This window comes from Tachysurus fulvidraco, chromosome 14 (assembly GCF_022655615.1).
Source record: "Tachysurus fulvidraco isolate hzauxx_2018 chromosome 14, HZAU_PFXX_2.0, whole genome shotgun sequence".
NCBI lineage: Eukaryota > Metazoa > Chordata > Actinopteri > Siluriformes > Bagridae > Tachysurus > Tachysurus fulvidraco.
In genome coordinates, this window is record NC_062531.1 from 15,344,171 (window position 1) to 15,366,674 (window position 22,504).

General features: G+C 39.6%; 1 protein-coding gene and 1 long non-coding RNA gene across 4 annotated transcripts in view; one reads left to right on the forward strand and one right to left on the reverse strand.

Annotated features, from left to right (window-relative positions):
- The first annotated feature begins 284 nt into the window (after positions 1-284).
- Positions 285-8,641, forward strand: LOC125138500. Of its 2 annotated transcripts, none has more exons than XR_007137696.1 (5): positions 285-701; positions 3,444-3,594; positions 3,701-3,800; positions 7,321-7,582; positions 7,705-8,641. It is a non-coding gene; the product is annotated as an uncharacterized LOC125138500 (long non-coding RNA). The 2 variants fall into 2 exon arrangements; XR_007137695.1 differs by having other exon boundaries at positions 287-701; positions 3,444-3,524.
- Positions 8,642-9,109: 468 nt separating this feature from the next.
- The window catches only part of upb1 (ureidopropionase, beta), a 47,825-nt gene continuing 34,430 nt past the window's right edge, over positions 9,110-22,504 (reverse strand). Inside the window, exons 8-10 of one of the 2 annotated variants that reach the window (XM_027167397.2) lie at positions 18,947-18,989; positions 9,669-9,823; positions 9,110-9,370 (exon numbers count right to left, since the gene is read on the reverse strand). In XM_027167397.2, the coding sequence (XP_027023198.1) occupies positions 9,287-9,370; positions 9,669-9,823; positions 18,947-18,989 (282 nt within the window). In that variant the 3' untranslated portion in view covers positions 9,110-9,286. The remainder of the gene's footprint in view (positions 9,371-9,668; positions 9,824-18,946; positions 18,990-22,504) is intronic. The other variant, XR_007137694.1, reaches the window with a different exon arrangement.

A 22,504-nucleotide genomic window follows, 5' to 3' on the forward strand; every position in this document is an offset into this window, starting at 1 on the left:
GGGAGCAGGTGGAGGAAAACCTGGAGAGGTGGAGGTTTGCGCTGGAGAGAAGAGTCAGTCGTAGTAAGACTGAGTACATGTGTGTGAATGAAAGGGAGGGAAGTGGAGCAGTAAGGTTACAGGGTGAAAAGGTGAAGAAGGTACAGGAGTTTAAGTAATTGGGGTCAACAGTCCATAGTAATGGAGAGAGTGGGAAAGAAGTAAAGAAGCGAGTGCAGGCAGGTAGGAGTGGGTGGAGAAAGGTGTCAGGAGTTCTGTGTGATAGGAAAATATCAGCAAGAATCAAGGGGAAGGTGTACAGGACAGGGGTCAGACCGGCCATGCTGTATGGTTTAGAGACAGTGTCACTGAAGAAGAGCCAAAAGAAGAAGAAGAAGCTCTAATCCACTGGGGGCTTGGTTTAAGGGTGGGCCTTCACGGGTTTAGTAATAAAATTCCAACAATATTTAGCGGATCTCTAGAAGCCCATGAGCATGAATATTAGTAAACTTTATATAGCCTATGTTTCTGTTACTCTGCATTTACTCCAAGGCCTTCAGTAGGAGGAGTTAAGGCTGATGAGGTTGAGAAATAATTAGAGAAATGAGAAGCACACCCTTGCTGATCTTGACATTGATCATACATCGAGTTGCAATCCACAGCATAACTGCTTGATATAAGATCTGGTTTTATCTTCTATCTTCTGCTTGCAGCTTTATCAGGTAAACATTCATATTCCTCAAAGAGTATCAAATGTATGTAACTGTTCATGGTAAAACTCAAAATCAAAGACATTTTCATGTGATCTTTAAAGAGATTAATTGGTTTGCATTAGTTAAATCTGCAGCTTTAATGAAATTACTTTAATTGAAAATAATTAAGCTGTTCTTATAAGCTAAACACAGAACGCTTGTCACTTGCTACAATATGTAGTTTCTTGTTAAATTTGTTGCCATATAATTTACAAACTGTCAACATACTGAAGTCCTGCATATTATAATGCTTCCATTTACAAATGTTTATTGCACAAAATGTAAAATATATTGAAGCACTAATAGATTTTAGATTTAAAAAAATCAATGATACTAAAATCCTGTACTAAATAACTTTTCAGAAATTGCAAAAAATAAATGTTATGTTTAATGTGACTGTATGTATGTACATGTATGTATGAAAATTTTATTGACTTGCTTTTAAATGATAACATGCTTGCTTTTTCAGAGAACCCAAAAGAAAAGAGGCACAGTCTGACATACAATAAGCCAGTTTTTAAAAACCTGAATTGTTGCACCACTTGTAGCAATAATGACTTCATGGTGGTCAAAGAGGCGTAAATTGAAATCAATGATTAAGTCCGCAGAGTCAGAAATACTACAACAATTTAATGAAACCAGTGCAAAAAATTCTGTCACAAGAAAACCATGTTGAAGCAGGAAAAAAAATATGCAGAGTACCCTAAAGTTGTTATAGAGTCAGCTGTTTCAGATTGTAATGATTCAGTCACAGATGAATTCCCTGGTGGGGTGTCTGATGAGGTTCTGTTGCATCCAACCAATATGCATGATGTTAATAATGATAGTCAACTCATTAGATTTTGACACTGATACTGAATCAGAAGGTCCAACGAGTGAGTTTCTTTTAAGGAGTTTGCGGTACTGGGCCTCTAAATTCTTAGTCTCACTTGCTGCACTCAATTTTAAGTATTCTGCGAATGTTTCATCGAGAATTCGCCAAAGATACCAGGACAGTTCTCAAGACCCAAACCCATGTATCTACCATAAAGATGGAAGGTGGGGAGTATTATCATTTTGGCTGGGCAAAGGGGATAGTGTCACATTTGAAAAGCTTAATCCTGCCTGAACAATTGCAAACAGCTACATTACAGTTCAATTTAGATGGTCTTCCACTTTTCAAAAGCTGTACACTTCAGTTCTGGCCAATTCTTGCCATTGTCAATTGTGACACTACCAAAAATCCCTTTCTTGTTGGCCCAATTGCATATTTGAGTTCTTAAAGCCATTTATTGACGATTTAGCTGATGTTCTTCTGCATGGTATTGTTTACAATGGTCGAAACATATTGGTACAAGTATGCCTTTTTGTGTGTGATTCCCCTGCCAGAGCCTTTGTTAAAAATACAAAATCTCACAATGGCTACTCGGGCTGTGACAAATGTGGGTGAGTGGCAAAATAAAATGACACACCCAGGAACTGTTGTGGAAGTTGCAAAGTTGTGGACTGATTCTGATTTTAATGATAAGATTGATGAAGACCACCACTTGAATCAAAAACCTTTCTCCTTTAGCTGGCTTGGTAAAAATGTTTCCATTAGATTATATGCACTTATGTTGTCTAGGCGTCACTAGGAAACTTTTTAACTTTTGGGTCAGAGGTAAAGCACATATCATTAGGTTGTCCACTCAAACTGTAGCTAAAATGTCTGAAAAGTTAAAGCTGCTGAGTTCCTAACGCCTGTTGAGTTTAGCCGGAAACCAAGAGGATTATCAAAAATTGACCGCTGGAATGCGACTGAGCTGCACTCATTTATGTTGTATTCAGGCCCTGTTGTGCTTCAGAATTGCATTCAAATGCAGATGTATGAGAACTTTGTTGTTTTCTGTTGCTATGCATTTGCTTTTATCCTCTGGAACCCCAGAGGCAATGATTGATTGTGCTCATGAATTGCTTTTCTCTTTTGTATGCCACTTTGGACAATTATATGGTAGACATGAAATAGTCTACAATATACACCAACTGACTCATCTGGCTGAAGAGTATCAACTCTTTGAACCTTTGGATAATGTGTCAGCATTTCCTTTTGAGAATTATTTAGGACAAATAAAACATCTTTTGCGCAAGCCTCACTTACCCTTACAGCAAGTTGTGAAAAGGTTATATGAAATGCCAAATCCAGAGTCACCCAAGCCTCACAAGTGCAACTTAAGTCAACCACATTTTGATGGTCCAGTGCTCCATAACCTAAGTCTTGGCAAACAGTTCAGAAAAGTGGTCACAGAATAGTATACTCTGTCTATAGTGCAAGGAGATAATTGTGTGCAAATAGTTGGCCACATTGCTATTTTAAGAAATATCATCAAGGTAGATGTCAAAAGTTTAATCATCAAGAATCATTCTTCCCCTACCAGTTTGAGTCAACCAGCATATGTTTTTATAAAGTGTGGGAGTTGCATGACAATCTTGATGTGGCCAGACTCCAAGATATTAAGCTTGAAAAACTCCAAGAAATTATATTTCCTCTGTCCTGACAAAAATGTCTTCATTGCCATGCCACTCATTCTGAATGTTAATTCATACACTCATAATGAATTGTTTGTGGACTACAACATGCTTTTGCTGTTGTAAGAGAAGCTTGTAATTAACATATTACTGCTTACTGTTCCTGCTTTTTCATTTTTTTTCTGTATCGCCATGGGGAAAGTTTAAATTTGCATTCTTGTATTGTAGGGGAGTTATTTTGTGCCACACAGCTGGCTGATTGGAAAGAAGCTTCTATGGCCACCATATCCACCCAAAGACACAGCCAAGGTACGGGCTGCAGTTAAAAAATTAGCTGCCTACTGAAGAATGGTTGTCCTATGAACCTGTTAGACACCTTGTAAGTTGAGGCAAGTGTATAAATTCAAATTAAGCATAAATTAAGTATAGGGTGGAATTAAATTGTGTACTTTACAGTTATTACACTCACAACATTTAACTTACAGCCACATATGAAGAAGGTGAGAAGAGTTTTAAAAGAAAACTGTGACAAAACTGACATTCATCTGATGAAGAAACTGAGAAGTTTGAAAAAAGAAAATCTAGGTAAAACCTGAAATTTCTTTGAGTTTATTTTCAGAAGGGGAAAAATTAATAAATGGCAAGGGGAAAGAATAATCACAAAAATAAAATAAAATTGCTAGATCTGAAGTTTTCTTTTTCTATTAGACTCAATATCGTTTACAACAGAACATCTGATACAGAAGATGAAGTTTAAAAAGAAAAGAAAAAAAGACTTCTTTTCCAGGTATAACAGTGATGTTTATGTAACCAAGACTGAGTGGTAAAGACCCAGTGTATGCAATTGGTCCATTTATGCAGTGTTGTAATGTAACATAGAAATTTCTTAAATACTTTATTTCACTATTTAAATTTGTCAACTTTCACTTTTACTCTGCTATATTTCCACTAAGCATCTTTGTTACTCGTTACTACAACATAAAATCAAAAGAAATGTGTGCGACTGAAATAAGGGAGGTTTGGCGAATCACTGCTCCTAGATTGCATAACGCAAATGTTGCAAAAAGGAGGCGGAAGCACAACTGAAACCGCCATGGAAGCACCTACTGGAGGACCTCCCGTTATCATAGACCGGGGTGGCCAACCAGTCAGAGACCAAGAGCCACACTTTTTACTGTGTTACCGCAAATTGCCACATCATACACATGGGCACACATGATCATCACCTTTTTTCCTTGCCATTTTGAGAGCAAACTTGACACAAATTGTTTACTCAAATGATCTTGCTCCTACTGGGAAACTTTGAGGTGTTTTCATCCCACTCACATGCGCGTTTGACAAAAATACCGTATTGAACTCAAGCAAAGCAAACACGCACAAGAAAAAGACACAAATACAAACTTCGATATGAACGTAAGAGCCGCATGAAACCGGGCAAAGAGCCATATGCGGCTCGGGAAGCACGGGCTGGCCATCCCTGTCGTAGACGACCACCCACCCTGACAATAGTGGTGAACAGGGTGAAGAGATAACGTTATACACCCGTGGCCGTATTTGCAAGAAATGTTTCTGTACATTGGAATGAAAGATTCTTCCTATCGAATGAAGTGCCTCTTATGCCTACCTTTTTTTACGTTTACTCAAATACTTAAGTACATTAAATATCAGAAAATTACTTTTGATACTTAAGCACAGTATATATCATATACTTTAAGACGTTTAGTTGAGTAATATTCTAAAAGGCAACTTTCGCTTCTACCAAAGTCTTTTTCTAGTACGATACTTGTACTTTTACTCAAGTATTGCTTTCTAGTACTTTATATAATACTGCATTTATGTGGACATCCCAAAATGTAATTCTGTCAGGACCACTTGTCAAATGAGAGTTGATTAGATGATAGCATACAGTTAGTGTTGGCGGTATGGTTCTGTTCGGGGCAGGAATCTGCGCGCCCGTCCGTGCGCATGCATGGACAGAGCGGGGACAGCAGCAACTAGAAAATAGAATAGACACCCCCCCCAACAGAACCATGATCATGCATAGAGGTTGTTTTTTTTTTTTTTTGGGCAAATAAATGAATAAACAGATAAATAAATATAAAATAATTAGAGAGGGGGGGGAGAGAGAGAAAATAAGTGGAGATTTAAGAGGTAAACGGTACAACGAACACAGGTTCGGTTCGGCATGGTGGAGTCGGGATTGGAGGAGGGAGTTTAAGTCGCAGCAGCTGCAACGCGCTAGAAAGCGTCTCAATGAATGGGAATTTAAATGGTCGGGTAATATGGATGACGTAACCAGATTGGTGCGTGTCGTGGACTGCTGATTAACAGCTATTTAGCTGTTAATCAGCAGTCCACGACACGCACCAATCTGGTTACGTCATCCATATTACCCGACCATTTAAATTTTTTCCTGGGCTGAATTTATCCTGGGCTGAACAAATGTTGGCATATTTGCGACGAGCACGTTGCTGTAGTCAGTTGAAGCAAAGTGTGCAAAGTCTCCTAGCCATCCTGGGAAGAAGAAGTGTCGATGTGCCGTCTTCAGCACTGTGTCAGTGTGTAGGACCAGGTGAGATCCTCGCTGGTGTTAACGCCGAGAACTTAAAAGCTTGCCCACTCTGAGGGTGTCTTGTCGATGGTGATGGGTTTGTGTACTCTGCTCCGTCTCCTAAAACTCCTTTTAGTGCTCTGACGAGTCTATGATTAAAAGTTTCATGGCATGGCATAGCAAAGCAAAGCTTGACCTATCGTGAAAAGCATAGCATAACATAACGTGGCATAGCATAACGTAGCATAACAACGCAAGGAATAGCATACCTAGCATGACATAGCATGACAGTATAGCATGATAATATAGCATAACGTAACATAACATGGCCTAACATAACGTAACATAACATAGCATAACATAACGTAGCCTTACATAGCATAACATAGCCTAGCAAAGCATGGCATAACGTAACATAACATAGCCGCGCAAGGCATAGCCTAAAATAACATAACATAACATAACATAGCCTGGCATGACGTAACGTAACATAGCCTAGCAGGGCATGGCATAACCTGGCGTATTTTTACATAGCCTAGCAAGGCATAGCATAACCTAGCATAACATAATGTAACATAACATAGCCTAGCACAGCATAGGGTAAATAACATAACATAGCCTAGCAAGGTATAGCATAACATAACGTAACATAACATAGCCTATCAGGGCGTAGCATAACATAGCATAACGTAGCCTAGCAAGGCATAGCGTAACCTGGCATAACGTAACATAGCCTAGCAGGCATGGCATGACTTAGCATAACGTAACCGAGCCTAGCGAGGCATAGCATGACCTAGCATAACATAACATAGCCTAGGGAGGCATAGCATGACCTGGCATAATATAACGTGACATCAAAGCATTGTATAGCAAAGCATAGCATTATGTAGCATAGCATTATGCAGTATTTTACAATCAAAGCTGCTCCGGTGAACCAGTCACCGTAATTACACGTTGGATTACTGTTTAACTGCAATAACGATAACAAATATTTTCACAACGGATGCAAAACTTTTTTTTTTTTTAAACGTGCCTGTGTGCAATATTTCTCTCTCTTTGCTGCTGTAACAGAGAAATTTCCCCATTGTGTTATGAATAAAGGTATATCTTATAACATAGCGTAACATAACATGACATAACCTAGCATAACATAACATAGCGTAGCATAGCATAACAGACTGCACAACAGGCCAGCCCTAAGGGCATTTCCGACTCAAAACACACCGTTATACGTGACCATACATGCACGCCATATTAATTAACCGTAAGTTTAAAGCATATTCAGACTTTCCTTTCAGCTCGAATCCATGGAGTATAATGGAGTTTAAATCTCACAACAGCAGTGATGGAGTTTAAGTCGCAGCAGCAGCGACGTGCTAGAAAGCGGCTCAATGAATGGGAATTTAAATGGTCCGGTAATATGGATGACGTAACCGGATTGGTGCGCGTCATGGACTGCTGATTAACAGCTGATGCACGCTTGATGACGTGGCCTGCCAGAACTAATGCTTAATTTTTGCAAATGGTATACATGTAAAATCTGTTCCTCTGCAGTCTCCAACAAAATGCAGGATCCTGTTCAATCAGCTTCCAGAGTCAAGACCTCTGTCCAGCCTTCTATCAAAATTCTGCCTAACTATCCTTTGGAGTCCTCTGACCAGATGTTCATCAATTCTCCATATTTGACCATGTCAAGCAACTCATCAGCCCTGCCTGCCATGTACCCCAGCCAGGAACCATGTTCCAAGGATCAAGAGGGTATAAATTCCAGAAGTGATTTGACAGTTTTGCAATCAGACCAATAATTGCTTTGAGTGTAAGTTCCAGCTTCCAAATTCCAAGCAGTTTACAACAATATACAATATTGTTTTGTATTGCAAAATATATTTTGGATGCTAATGTGCGAATCTGTTCATTAGCACTTTTTCCTTGTTGCAGGTGCAAGTGATTCTGCCAGACAGTTAATGAAAGGCAAGAGCAGAGACGTTTTCCTACTTTCCTTATACAGTATGCATGTTAAATATATTTTGAAACATAATGTTTTTATTCTCCACAAGATGTTGCTTTACAAAAGTTGTTTGGAACTGTCACAGAACTTGTAAAAGAAGTCAAGGAACTCCAGGAGGAATGTCAGAATTCTTCAGACAGTCTTTGCCCATGCTTTTATGTAGACCTTTTTTTATTAATCCGTTTTTGGGACATTTGGCATGTTCTCTCTGCTTTGTGTACAAATTTTGTATGGCAGGTGAGACACTTTATCATAATTGAAGGAACCTCACTGGAAATGAGGGTCCGTTGCATACTTTACTGTGCACTGACCAATGAGCTGGCATCATCAATAAATTGGGCTGGGAAGATGGTTAAAGAGCAGTCAAAGCAAAAGAGGGCATTCAAGGTTACTTTCTTGAATATGTGTATATTTGGTGAGTTATAATGATCAATGATTTGAATTGTCCTTCTGCCTTTGTGTTCCCAGAAATCTAGCTTACACTATCCAATATTTCCCTCTTCCAGTGCCTCCATTAATTTATTCAATTGTATACATTTTATATCCTGTTGTTTTTGTTTTGTTTTCAGATGCTTTGACTTTGCAGATGAGTGTGGCAATATTTTCCCAATATGAATCAGGCAGTCCAGAAATGGCTCCGATATGGGTGCCTCCAGAAATATTTATTTTGTCATTTTATTTATTTATTTATTTTGCTTCACTTTTGAATCTGTATGATTTTTTTCCCCTTTTTTTCCATGATATAGTATGAAGTGCTTTCAGTTGATTGAATTAAAAGACAGCAAAAAAAATAAATAAATAAGAATGTGATTGAACCAGTAGAAAGGTGTTTTTCTTTTCTTTTTTTATTATAGTAGTTTGAATATTGATTCAATGGTATGAGCATGTTTTTGTATTCAATATTAATATTGTTTCAACAAATTAGGGTGCTAAAGTGATGCTGAAAAAATATCAATAATAGTACCATGTCAACATTGAGTGTGCAAAAATATAATTTTGTAATGTTGAATCAATGCTATTACCATTAATTTATGATTGCATTCTAAACATTATTTCAATATTAACTGAGGGTGCAAAAGTGATGTAGAAAAAATATCACTGTAATGTTAAATCAATGCTATTACTGTTGAATTGTGGCTGAAAACTCATTTCAACAGTGCCAAAGACGTGTTGAAATAATATCACTTTGTAATGTTTAATCAATATTATGACAATTAATTTGTGGTTAACATATCAGTATTGCTTCAACATTTAACTGAGGGTGCAAGAGTGATGCTAAAGCAACATCACTTTGTAATGTTAATTCAATGTAATTCAATGACCATGCTATCTGGGGACTGTGTATCCAAATAGATATTTAATATTTTTATAGTTCTTCAGCAGCCGACAATGGCATAACAAGTGAAAATGTATAAAATGTATTATTCTGGCTTAAATGAAAATATCCTCCATAGGATTTAGACGGAAAAAAAAAGGTTAAGCTTTGTTTTCAATGGAAGAAAGTAGAAGCATCTACTCCTTGACAATATTAGGCTTGAAGTCATGCTGGACAACCTTTGTAAGCTCCTTAGCATACAAGTCATGTCTTCCTGTCATCTGCAGAAAAACAAACGGGTCACGCAAAACACAAGAATTTGATAACCGCACATAAAACTCACAGAATTTTGGATTATTTATAATTTAACAATAACGTACAAATTTTCAAGTGGAAGACCTTGTTTGGATAACCTTCCTTTATTAGTTTTGGACTATGAGAACATTTAGGATTAATGAGAAAAACAGCATTTTTATACTTTCCAACTGTTTTATCAATTTTAAAAGAAAAATGTATGCTTAATAAATATATTAGGTCTGCAGCTATAATTCATGTCTATGGAATATTTTTGTAACTCACCTTAAAATTCCACTTGTCTGCAATTTGTCGGTTTAGGTTCAAGTCCAGTTCTGCTATCAGTAACCCATCTTGGGTCCTGGATAGACCTGGTGACCGACTCCCATCAGGGGCAGCAACATAGCTGGAGCCATAAAAGTGACCAAAATCATGGTGGGCTGTTTTTGAGAATGAAAATAAACATCACAATAGTTGTTATACATTTTGGTTTTAATAAAACTCCTTTGCACCTGCAGAGGCAACAGAATTATACTGTAGGTATGTTCCCTAGGGGTGTTATCAATCATAGGTTTTAGAACAGTTTTATATGAAAAATGTAAATTTTACAGTTCCCTTTAAATCAACCTGGGGTTCTCCCTTCTCTTTTTCAACAAATCAACCTGAATAATGCATGCTCATTCAAGTTAAGACGTAAGGTTAATTGAATTGGCCAGTCTAAAACTCGATGAAATGTGTCTATTTATTAATTTGATATTGTGCCTGACGAAGACCTGATGGTCGAAATGTTGCACCATTAAATTTATTGGAGCAGTTTATCAGTGTGCGGGCTCCATTTGTTGTTTTTATTTATTAATTTGGGTCATTTTTTTTTATTTACATATTTGCATTTTATAGAAAGAGGCTCTGTCATTCACTTCCTCTTTTCATGTTAGCAACAATTGTTTACCGGTAAATTTGTACCATAATTGAATGATCCTTATTTCTTTTTATTTATACTTTGCTTTATTGTCATATTTTTCCATGGGTTTTCATATTATGTTTTAACAGTGTTTAGCAATGTTTATTGCTTTATATTCTGTAGGGTACTAACCATTGTGCTATGGTTTCTTTTTTGAGAAAAGACGTTTTTCCATCTATTTGGAGTGTCAAATCGGACAGTATACTAAATACTACAGTACCCATGAGCCTTATCTACTTTTACTATGTTGAAGACCAGTGTTGTAATGTAACGGAGTAAAAATACTTCGTTGCTGTACTTAAGTAGAAATTTCACCTATCTGGACTTTACTTCGCTATTTAAATTTATGTCAACTTTCACTTTTACTCCACTACATTTCCTAGATAAAATGTATACTTTTACTCCGTATAGTGTACTCTATATTTCCACTAAGCATCTTCGTTACTCGTTACTACAAAATAAAATCAGAAGAAATGTGTGCGACTGCAATAAGGGAGGTTTGGCGAATCACTGCCCCTAGATTGCATTATGCTCCGCATGCTCTATTTCAGCGTAATGTTGCCAAAAGGAAGCACCTACTGGAGGACCTCCCATTATCGTAAACCGGGGTGGCCAACCAGTCAGACACCAAGAAAGAGCCACATCATGATCATCACCTTTTTCCCCTGCCATTTTGAGAGCGAACTTGACACAAATTGTTTAATCAAATGATCTTGCTCCTACTGGGAAACTTTGAGGTATTTTCATCCCACTCACATGCGCGCTTGACGAAAATACCATATTGAACTCAAGCGACACGCACAATAAAAAGACACAAATACAAACTTCGATATAAACGTAAGAGCCGCATGAAACTGGGCAAAGAGCCATATGCGGCTCGGGAGCTGCGGGTTGCCCGCCCCTGTCGTAGACGACCACCCCAACGATAGTGGTGAACAGGGTGAAGAAGATAATGTTATACATCCGTGGCCTTATTTGCAAGAAATGTTTCTGTACACCCCTCCTGGAACCGCCACCTTATTGTGGTGGAGGGGTTTGCGTGACTGAATGATCCTAGGAGCTATGTTGTCTGGGGCTTTCTGCCCCTGGTAGGGTCTCCCAAGGCAAACAGGTCCTGGGTTATGGGCCAGACAAAGAGCGGTTCAAAACCCCTTATGAAGAAGAATAAAACAAGGTCTGTGACGTCGCCCGGTATGGCGCAACCGGGGCCCCACCCTGGTGCCAGGCCCGGGGTTGATCTCCAGTGGGCCCACCACCTGCAGGAGAAACCGTAAGGGGCCAGTGCATTGTGGATTGGGTGGCAGCCGAAAGCGGGGCCTCGGCGACCCAATCCCCAGACACAGAATCTGGCTCTAGGGACATGGAATGTCACCACGCTGGGGGGGAAGGAGCCTGAGCTGGTGCAGGAGGTTGAGAGATACCGACTAGAGAACGTTGGGCTCGCCTCCATGCACAGCTTGGGCTCTGGAACCCAACTACTCGAGAGAGGCTGGACTCTTTACTACTCTGGAGTTGCCCGCAGTGAGAGGCGGTGGGCTAATGTGGGCTTGCTCATAGCCCCCCAGCTCAGCTGCCATGTGGTAGGAGTACTTCGAGGTTCTCCTCAACCCCACCGACATATCTTCCACTGAGGAAGCAGAGGCCGAGGACTCAGTTGTCGATCCCCCAAGCTGAGGTCACTGAGGTAGTTGAGAAGCTCCTCAGTGGCAAGGCACCGGGGGTGGATGAGATCCGCCCTGAGTACCTTAAGTCTCTGGTTGCAGACGGGGGTGGTGGTCCATCTGTTTAATAAGGGGGACCGGAGGGTCTGTTCCAACAACAGGGGGATCACACTACTCAGTCTCCCCGGAAAAGTCTATGCCAGGGTACTGGAATGGAGAATTCGGCCGATAGTCTAACCTCGGATGCAGGAGGAACAATGCGGGTTTCGTCCCGGTCGTGGAACACTGGACCATCTCTACACCCTCACCAGGCTGCTGGAGCTGATGGGAGTTTGCCCAACCACTCCACATGTGCTTTGTGGATCTGGAGAAGGCATTCGACTGTGTCCCTTGTGTTGACCTTTGGGGGGTGCTCTGGGAGTATGGGGTCTGGGGCCCTCTGATAAGGGCTGTCCGGTCCCTATATGACCGGAGCAGGAGTTTGGTTCGCATTGCCAGCAGTAAGTCAGACTTGTTCAGACTTGCATGTTGGACTCCGGCAGGGCTGCCCTTTGTCACCGGTCCTGTTCATTATTTATATGGACAGGATTTCTAGGTGCAGTCGGGGGGCCGGAGGGAGTTCAGTTTGGGGACAAAGGGATTTCGTCTCTGCTTTTTGCAGCCGAGTGTGAAGCGGCGGGGATGAGAATCAGCACCTCCAAATCCGAGGCCATGGTTCTCAGCCAGAAAAGGGTGGCTTGTCCCCTTCAGGTTGGTGGAGAGCTCCTGCCTCAAGTAGAGGAGTTTAAGTATCTTGGGGTCTTGTTTATGAGTGAGGGAAGGATGGAGTGGGAGATCGACAGGCGGATCGGTGTATCTTCTGCAGTGTCACGGTCGATATACCCGTCTGTTATGGTGAAAAAAGAGCTGGGCCGCAAGGCGAAGCTCTCTATTTACCAGTCGATCTACGTTCCTACCCTCACCTATGGTCATGAGCTTTGGGTCATGACTGAAAGGACAAGATCCCGGATACAGGCGACCGAAATGAGTTTCCTCCGCAGGGTGGCTCTGCGCTCCCTTAGAGATAGGGTGAGGAGCTCGGTCACTCGGGAGGAGCTCAGAGTAGAGCCGCTGCTCCTCCACATCGAGAGGAGTCAGCTGAGGTGGCTCGGGCATCTGTTCCGGATGCCTCCTGGACGCCTTCCTGGGGAGGTGTTCCGAGCATGTCCAAACGGGAGGAGGCCCCGGGGAAGACCTAGGACACGCTGGAGGGACTATGTCCCTCGGCTGGCCTGGGAACGCCTCGGTATTCCCCCGGAAGAGCTGGAGGAAGTGTCTGGGGAGAGGGAAGTCTGGACATCCCTGCTTAGACTGCTGCCCAGATAAGCGTGAGAAAATGGATGGATGGATGGATGGATGTTTCTGTACATTGGAATGAAAGATTCCTCCTACCGGATGAAGTGAAAATTTGTCATCTTATGCCAGTGTGAGAAGTAACGACTCAGAAACAAATGGGATGTTTATCCATTCCCTCACTTTCTCAGATCCATTTCAGATATAAACCCACTGCAATCAACATACTGAAAATCATAAGATAATCATAATCTAGCTTCAGTTTTTGTTATATGAAGTAGTAAATGACTTAATAAACAACTCTTTTACAGTGATGGAAAGTGTTGAGAAATACATGATCTGCTCATGATCCAAAACATACAAGCTCATTGTTCAAGCAAGGTGGAGGTAGCGTCATGGTTTGGACTCTCATGGCTGCTTCTGCTAATAATTCATTCAAATTTATTGACCTATCTATTTAGGTTCATTATGTGGTAAGACAATTACCCAAAAGACAACAAAGGACTTTTTCAGGCTGGCCAAAATCAATCACCAGACCTTAACCCAGGATTGCGCAATCTTATCCACAAAGGGCCGGTGTGGGTACAGGTTTTCCTTCCAATCAAGCAGTAGCCACAAGTTTTACCTTGGCTTTCAAAATACTGAGGTATGGCATTTGCATGGTTGGAATGAAAATTTGCACCGTTTTTCGGTTAAGATTGAACACCCTGCCTTATTCCAATTGAGTATGCTGTTCATCTCCTAAAGAGGAGACTGAAGGGAGAAACCTTCCAAAACAAACAACTGAAAGTACAAGACTGAAAAATAACAAAAAAGAACATATTCAATTGATGTAATTTTATCTCTGGCATGATGCAGTTTTTGCAAGCAAGGGATATGCAAACAAGTAATAAATGTTATATATTTTAAGACATTTTATATATTTGCTGACATAATAGTTGGGTCATAAAAACTTAGAACTGCCACATTCTAAGTTATTTAACACATCAAGATGTAAATATCAGTAATAAGCTGAGATTATTTTCTGTCAATTCATAGTCATCTTCAAACTATAGAAAAGCAGATATAGTGGGGGAAATAATTCTATGATCCCCTGCTGATTTTGTAAGTTTACCTTCTTACAAAGAAATTAATGTCTAGAATTTTTATGCTCGGTTTACTTTAAGAAAGAGACAGTATATCAACAAAAAAATTAGAAAAAAAACCATTAAAGAAGGATTATAAATGAAGTAAGTAATGAGTAAAATTAGTTTTTGATACTCTACTAACCAGCAAGAATTCTGACCCCCACATACCACTTACACAAATTAGTCTGGTCCCTTTAAGAAACTATTCCTAATCTCAACTTGTTACATGTATGAAAGACACCTGTCACAGACTCAATCTCTTCTATTCTATTCAAAGGATGTCAGGAATAAGATTGTTGACCTGTACAAGGCTGGAAGAGGCTTCAAGACCATCAGCAACAAGCTTAGTGAGAAAGTGGCGTGCAATAATTCAAAATACAAGAAATACAAGATAATAGTCAATTACCCTCGCTCTGGAGTGTTGGAAAATAAGTCATTTTAAGTCATTGTTTTATTTCCTTTTAGTTCTAGCATATTTTTGAATATGCTAGAAGCCAAATCAAATCACAATGCTAGTTAAATTTAAACCTAACATTATACTTGTGGTCCTGTATCTCATTAATATGAATGGAAAAGGGCGTGGTAACTGAGGGTATAATCTGTCTCTTTGTGCCATTTGTCCCATTGTTTGAGGTGGCCATTTGATTCAAGGTCTGAGTCAAGAAGGAATGCCAAGCATTAGAGGTGAACTCATTCCTATGATAATGAAGGGGTCTGAGAAAGACTATTATGTTAATGGAATTAAGGGTGGGTGAAAGTTCAGGATCTGGGGTGGGGCTGTTACATCCTTTTGTGTTTTGATTGTCACCTGAGTGTTTTGTCTCTATCTGATGGGACTGCCTAATAAAATGTGTATATTTACAATGTATTACAACTTTAAGTCAGATTTGATGACTGCAGCGCCCGTGCCAGTACGCTCTGACTTGAAGACTCGCGTTCATCGTGTTTCTACAATAAAGACTACTGCACAAGGAAATCCAAGTATCCTGGTCTTTTCTGGAAAAAGTTTACAACAGGAGCTCCATGCAAGATCTTACCAATCATCTGGTAAGGATGATTCTGAGAAAAGTGAGGGATCAGCCCAGAACTACACGAGAGAAGCTTGTTAATGATCACAAGGAAGCTGGGACCAGAGTCACGAAGAAAAACATTGGTAACACACTTCACTGTAACAGATTGAGATCCTGAGATCCCTTGTGCTTGCAACAAGGGTTTCTCGACCAAGTATTAAGTCATGTTTTGCTTGGGGTTCAAATATTTATTTCACTCAATCATAAATAATTATTTATGGATTTTTTTGGTTAAATTCTGTCTCTCTCTGTTAAAATAAACATACCATAAAAATTATGGAGCGTTGATTTAATTGTAAGGGATTAAACTTACAAAATCAGCATGGGATCAAATAATTATTTCCCCCACTGTAAGAAAAAATACATGAGGTTTTTAACTCCTCTAAAACAACATGCAGGGTTTTTGTGATGGTACAAAGCATGTGATTTGAGGCACACTGTTCAATTTCTGATTAGGTGCCTGTTGCTAACACCTAGCCATAACATTTTAATGCTGCATTATTTCCCACATTTGGCACTGCAGTCAGGTTGTTGACGCTAATGTTGTGCTAGCCCTGATTAAGAACATTGTTTCATAACTCCAGTTAAAAAGTAGTGCTAACCCCACTTCTAAATTAAAAATTTGAAATGATGATAACCTGGGTTTAAGTGTTGTGTATAGTGCCCTATTCACACCTACCGACATGGCCAGTTCATTAAGTGATAAGTTGTAAGTCTTTTAAAACCTTACAGGACAAGAGCACACCCAATAATTTCTGTTGTCTGTAAACAGGTGTGCAGAGGCAGGGAGGAGTTAACAAGGGTGGGGCAGACACGTGAACACAGAACATAAACAAAAGCATGTGGCCAAAGTCCGGGATGGATCCTGACATATATAAATAAAGTTGAATTGAACCAAATATTTCACTGTCATTTCTTATACAGTATATACTGTACTACATCCTTTACTTACATGTTTCTTCAAACAAATACTAACGGAAGCAATCAAAGCTCCTAAAAACAATCAGAAGAGGCACTGACTTTAACAAAAAAAAAAGCAGCTATCCATCAAAAGCATAATTTAAAAGCCTGACATTGTCTCCAGGCAGCTTTCCAACTCTAGGTCATTGTCAAAGATTCCCATTATCTCCAAAATCGTAGAAATTATTTTAGCACAGCAGTTACGCATACACATATGGTATACCTTGGAATAACATTCATAAAATGCATCCGTCAGATTTAGCCCTCATCATAGCACAGAGACAGCACTGTTTAAAGTTGTAAATAGCCAACTACTGGCCTCTGACCAGGGTTATATCTCAATGCTTGTTTTGCGTTACTGCTGAAGTTGTTAAGGCCCTGGGTTATTGGTCAGAAAATTGGGGATCAGCTGCCATTGTTGGCTGTGTGGCAAGACGTTTAACCTTCACTGCTCCAAGGGTGCTGCATCATGGCTCACCCAGCGCTCTGACCCCATATTTGGGATATGCAAAGAAAGAATTTCATTATGCTTTAATGAATATGTGACAATAATAAAGGCTTTTTCTTAGTGCAGCTTTTGACACTACATATCAAAATATTTTCCTTTATAGACTAGAAAGGGTTGTTGAAGTTAAGGGAATCGTCTTCTCCTAGCTCAACTGATCAATTTGTAAATGTAAAAAAATGACCATGTAAACCAAAGAATAGCAAGTTTGCTGTTCTGTTTCAGGGCCACTCCAGTTTCCTTTACAACCGTACCATCTGGGTAGAATGATCAGCTTTCTCTGTTCTGCTAATGACACACAGAGGTTTGTTTCAGCACAGCCAGATCAGAGGCACCAGATTAATAAAATTAAAGAAAGTGTAAATGGCAATAGACCCTGGATGCTTTTTAATTTTCTTCTGTTTAATTCTGTCATGACAGTGTCAGCTAAATGCAAGTCAGCAATAAAATACCTTTGTGAGTTTATTGACTCCAGACTCTAATTTGAAGATTATGTAGATAACATTACTAGGTTCATCTTCTTTCATCTCAAAAATATTGATTTTAAGAAATATGTTATGATGTTATAGCTTGTTTTGCCAGAGTTACTGTTTGGAGTTTGTATACCAATAAGTGGTTGTTGATTGTGTTTAGCAGGTGGTAGATGGACAGGGGAATTTTTATTAGAACTACAGTCATTAGAAAATGAAAGTACCCTCATTCAAACTGTGTGGTCCCACTGCTGCCTGCTTCACTACATATAAGTTTGTGTTCCCCCTTCAGGGGCTTCATGCCACACAAAGGATATTTTTTCATGACGTGTAGTTTGTTCAGATGCAATTTTTGCATGTTTTGCTCTGTCTTTTTCAAAGAGAAGGGGACACCTGTTTGCTCCAGAACACAAAAAATGCCAAAGCTTATTATTCTGTTATAATTCTTGATGATTAACCAATGTAATGCATTTTAAAAGTAACATCTGGCTAATAATTTATCTATTGAATGACTGTGAAAAGAGAAAGCGTTTACATATTTTTACCCACCTTTTTTTCCTAAATGGTGGATTACTGACTACAAAAATGACTACAAAATGCAGACAAAAGAGAACCACACAATTGTTATTTGAATATTTGACGGAGAGAATACTCTCGTTTTCTCATGATTGAATGTTATAGAGTCATGCAGTGTGTCGACAGTGAAAAAAAAAACATAAGAACATGTACCCTATTGATTAAAATGGGAGTGAAATGAATATTATAATACATCTTCTTCAATAGTTCTAATATTAATTTTAATAATAACAATTTAATAATAAGATGAATAAAATATCACACACTAGGGACAATTTTTCCAGAGATGCCAATCAACCTACCATGCATGTCTTTGGACTGGGGGAGGAACCCCCCCAAGGCACAGGGAGAACATGCAAACACACAAGGCAGAGGCGGGAATCAAACCTCACAAAGCCACCATGCCCCCATCTCTGTAAAATTGTCCCTAGTGTGTGATTGCGTGAGTGTCTGAGAGTGTGTCTGTGCCCTGCGGTGGGTTGGCACTCCGTCCAGGGTGTATCCTGCCTTGATGGCCGATGACACCTGAGATAGGCACAGGCTCCCCGTGACCCGAGGTAGTTCGGATAAGCGTTAGAAAATGAATGAATGAATGAATAAAATAATTAAATGAAACAAAAGAATGTGAGGTTCTCTTGTGACTTCATTTGTAAATCAAGCATCCTTAGGTTTAGCCCCTGTGCTATGGTCAATAAGATAAATATAAAAGACTACAGAAAAAGTTGATATGAGCAAACATAGTGTAACAACTGAACAATTTTACTTTTTGTATCCAAACAAATAGAAATTAACTTTAAACAGGAAATACAGACAAAGCACAAAAATTACTTGATCAGCCAGTATCAGTTATACTCGACACCAAATAATTTCTGTCTTTAGAAATAGAACTATGGAAAAATACCTTTTTTCCCATCTCCAGATGTGAATTCATTCTTGAAATATTCCTGGACGGACACACAAATAATATAATTATTACATTATTTTTATTTATTACATCAATCTATATATTAAGACAGTGGTGGTTATTTTCCTTTTTTTTGCTGATAATTTGCAAAATGAAGAATCAGAAAATGACAAATTGTAAAATGAAGAATCAGAAAATTAAAAAACAAAGCACTGATGACACATGTGGCAAACCTAATGCATGAAACGCACTTGGTATGCAGTTAGTCTAGCAATACATCCCATTGAATGCGGTGTACAAGCAGTTTAAATGTTTTTGGAACAAGGAAGTGAGCTTGACCCAGAAGTTCGGGTGAGGGATATTAGCTAGGCTTCTCAAACTTTATTGCTTGTGGAGACCTGTTGCAACAGAAATCTTACTCCAATTGTCACTTCTTGTGTTTATTTGTCTCCCATCTGAATTTCCACCACCTCGGGAGATCACAGAGTGGCGGAATCAGAAACCTTAATAAGGTGGTTAATTTTTATGATAATATCTGATATTCATATCTAAAGCTCATAAAGAGACAAATTGAGACTTGGATTTGGTGATGGTTTGGGACCAGTAAAAGGTTTGATGGTAATATTCAGATGAACTGAATATATGTTTTGTAACCTGACATTTCAACAGATGAGCTGAATGTTTACAGTACCTCTGGTGAAAGCAAGTGCAGCAGAGAACTGACGATGGGATGGGATATCAGGTATAACGTCTATTGGAGTGACAATGGGTAACAACAAAGTAAACAGGGCATAGGTGTAACCTTAAAGCAGGATTTTGGGAAGCCTTTATGTTAATTATATGAAAACAAATTATTGGTAGAACTAAATTAAAATGGAACTAATATAGAATAGAACTCATTTAAAATGTTGACTAAAATGAACATTGTCTCTTCTGTTTTAGTCTCTAATTGCTCTATTTGTCTACCAATAGTTTGTTCTTATATAATTACAGTATTATAATAAACATAAGCCATATTGGCTGGCATTTAATATTTCGTAAGAAGCAGTAAAGAGGGTGTAGTGGAAATTTTCACTTTAGAGATGTTCATAAGAACATTTCTCATGGCTGGTAGTTATTATGACTAGAGATAGCAGTTGTTGCTCTTGCCCATGCCTACCAGTGTGATATTTTATGCTTTAATTCTCTCAAACCTCAAAACTTCCACGACAAGTTGGCATTGTCAGCAAGGATTCCACGTTTGACGAGCGGCCATGGGAACTCCTGAGGAGGTGCACTGCAGGTGCCTTGGAGGCTGTTAACTTCACCCTCAACCACAAAATTGGCCATGAGCATGAGAGGACTAGGGAGTTCACCATGAGCCGCCTAAACACTGGAATCAAAAGTAATTGGACACGTGGAAAGTGAGAGAATTGATTTTTAATCGTTAGAGAACACTGCTTAAACTGCTAAATAATTGAAAGGGTTTTTCCAGAGAACCCTAGTTAAATTTATTAGTGTTGAATAGTATAAAATATATTGTTGATTGTCTCTGTGTGGAAAGGGCTGTGAAGACAGGATTTAGACCTGGATCTGTCGACAGGTCAGGGACCTGGATAGGCACCTAGTGCATGGCCTAGAAATGAAAAGTAAAACACGGCACTAATCTGGGATTAGGTGCTAAAGATATCTTGTTTGTGAGTTTTCAGAAAACCCACCACTAAGAGCTGACAAGCTCGGTGTAGACTCTCCGGAGAGTAAATCTAAGAGCAAACTCAGTAAAAACACAGTGTGTGTCACTGGACCTGTGAATTATATGAGAAATAATTATGGACCTGATTCTGTACCACAAGTAATGTGCTGAGTGACGGCGTGTGGCTTCCCTGATGACAGCAGTTTTAGCCTGAAACACTCACTGAAATATTATCTACTCCAGATTGAAAAAGATAATGTCAGGAAGAAGAACAGGGTAAATGTAAAAGCCAGCTTTTCACATGTGAGGCAGAGAAAAGTTTAAGAAAAGCACAATCTAATCCAAAGAGATTATTTACACAATATGTACAGAATACACAACGTACAATGAGAAGCTCACAAAGTCTCATGTTTATTAAGTCTTTTTCAGATGATCCTGATCTGGATGGATCGCCTCCTCGACCAAGTCAGGCAGCGGTTCCGTCATGTCGACAGGTGTGCATGGACAAGGGCCAGCTCGTGCAGAGCCGAAGAAGAGTCCACTCTCCCCACCAATCGTGGATCGTACATGGCAGAAAGAGAAGCAAAATGAGATTACTGATCCTGAACCTGTTGAAGAAGAGGCTTCGAGAGTGTGATTACAATGCCCCTGGTGGAAGTAGCTGAGCCGGATAGAGGCCCCATGCTAGTACACCTGAATACATGCTCATGAGCACCTCCTTGACCTGAGAGAAGTCGGGGGAAAAGTTTGGTGTGGATTTGGAACGTTTTTGCAAAGGATTTCGTCCCACCTCACACAAACTGTGGCACCTGAAGAAAAAGCAGAAAAAGGGAAGAAGGGAAGAAAACAAGCAGCTGACATAACACGGATTAAGCATGAATGGCTGGATGAAAATCTGTGCATGAGACACCCAGATCATAAGAGAGGGAGGAATGCCATATACTCTAACTTCATAATGGAACTATGTGAAGCATGTTGTGAGGCTTTTCCAGTGAAGATGAATATGACAAAGATTGCGCTGTGCAAACAGGAGGACGGCGAGGCAGGTGCACAATATCTCCATCGCCTCACTGAAGTACACAACGCGCACAGCGGCCTTATTCCCTCACAGGATATGAGTGAGGGGGTAGTGACAGTGTACAAGGTGCACTTGAGAAACAGTTTCATGAATGGACTGAACACAGAAATATATGACAAGGTGAAACCTATGCATCACGTGGGACACTGGAAAACTGAGCCCCATCAAACAATATGCTCTGCATGCAGAAAAGCAAATGTATTAAAAGTGTGTACAAGTCAAACAATTGAATTTCAGGACCTTACGTGGGACCCCAGACCTCTTCTGTATGTGTATGAGTGGGAACTCAGCACCTCTGCTTTGAATTCATTGAATCAAGATCTCATAGATAAGGCCCGAGCTGTTACACATAAGGGGCTAGATGCACATTATGAACAAGACTGTTTCAGAACCGCAAACAAAGCAGATGTGTTAGTGTTGAAGAATATGTTTTAGGATAATTTCAGATGTACTGTAGAAGTGAGTCTTTGTAGAATACATGTGTAAGGCCAGGGAAGACACACCCATTCACTATGGAAAAATTATGAGTCTCTTTCAAATGGTGAAAAAGAGAAGTGGGATAATTTAGGAAAGTGGACACTAAAATGTGTGAAAACTGGTGATTGGGAACCCAGTTCAGATCCCACTGTGTTGTACAGTGAATAAACTAAAGCCTGCCAGAAGCAAACACAGATGTGCTAAAAGCAATGTGGCAGTTACCACAAATTTCTGAAGATGACCTCTATTAAAACACAGTTCTTAAAAACTCTGAGCAAATGTGGTGTGGGTCTAATTAAGGATTGTGCACCGGTGCTAGTAACCCCCT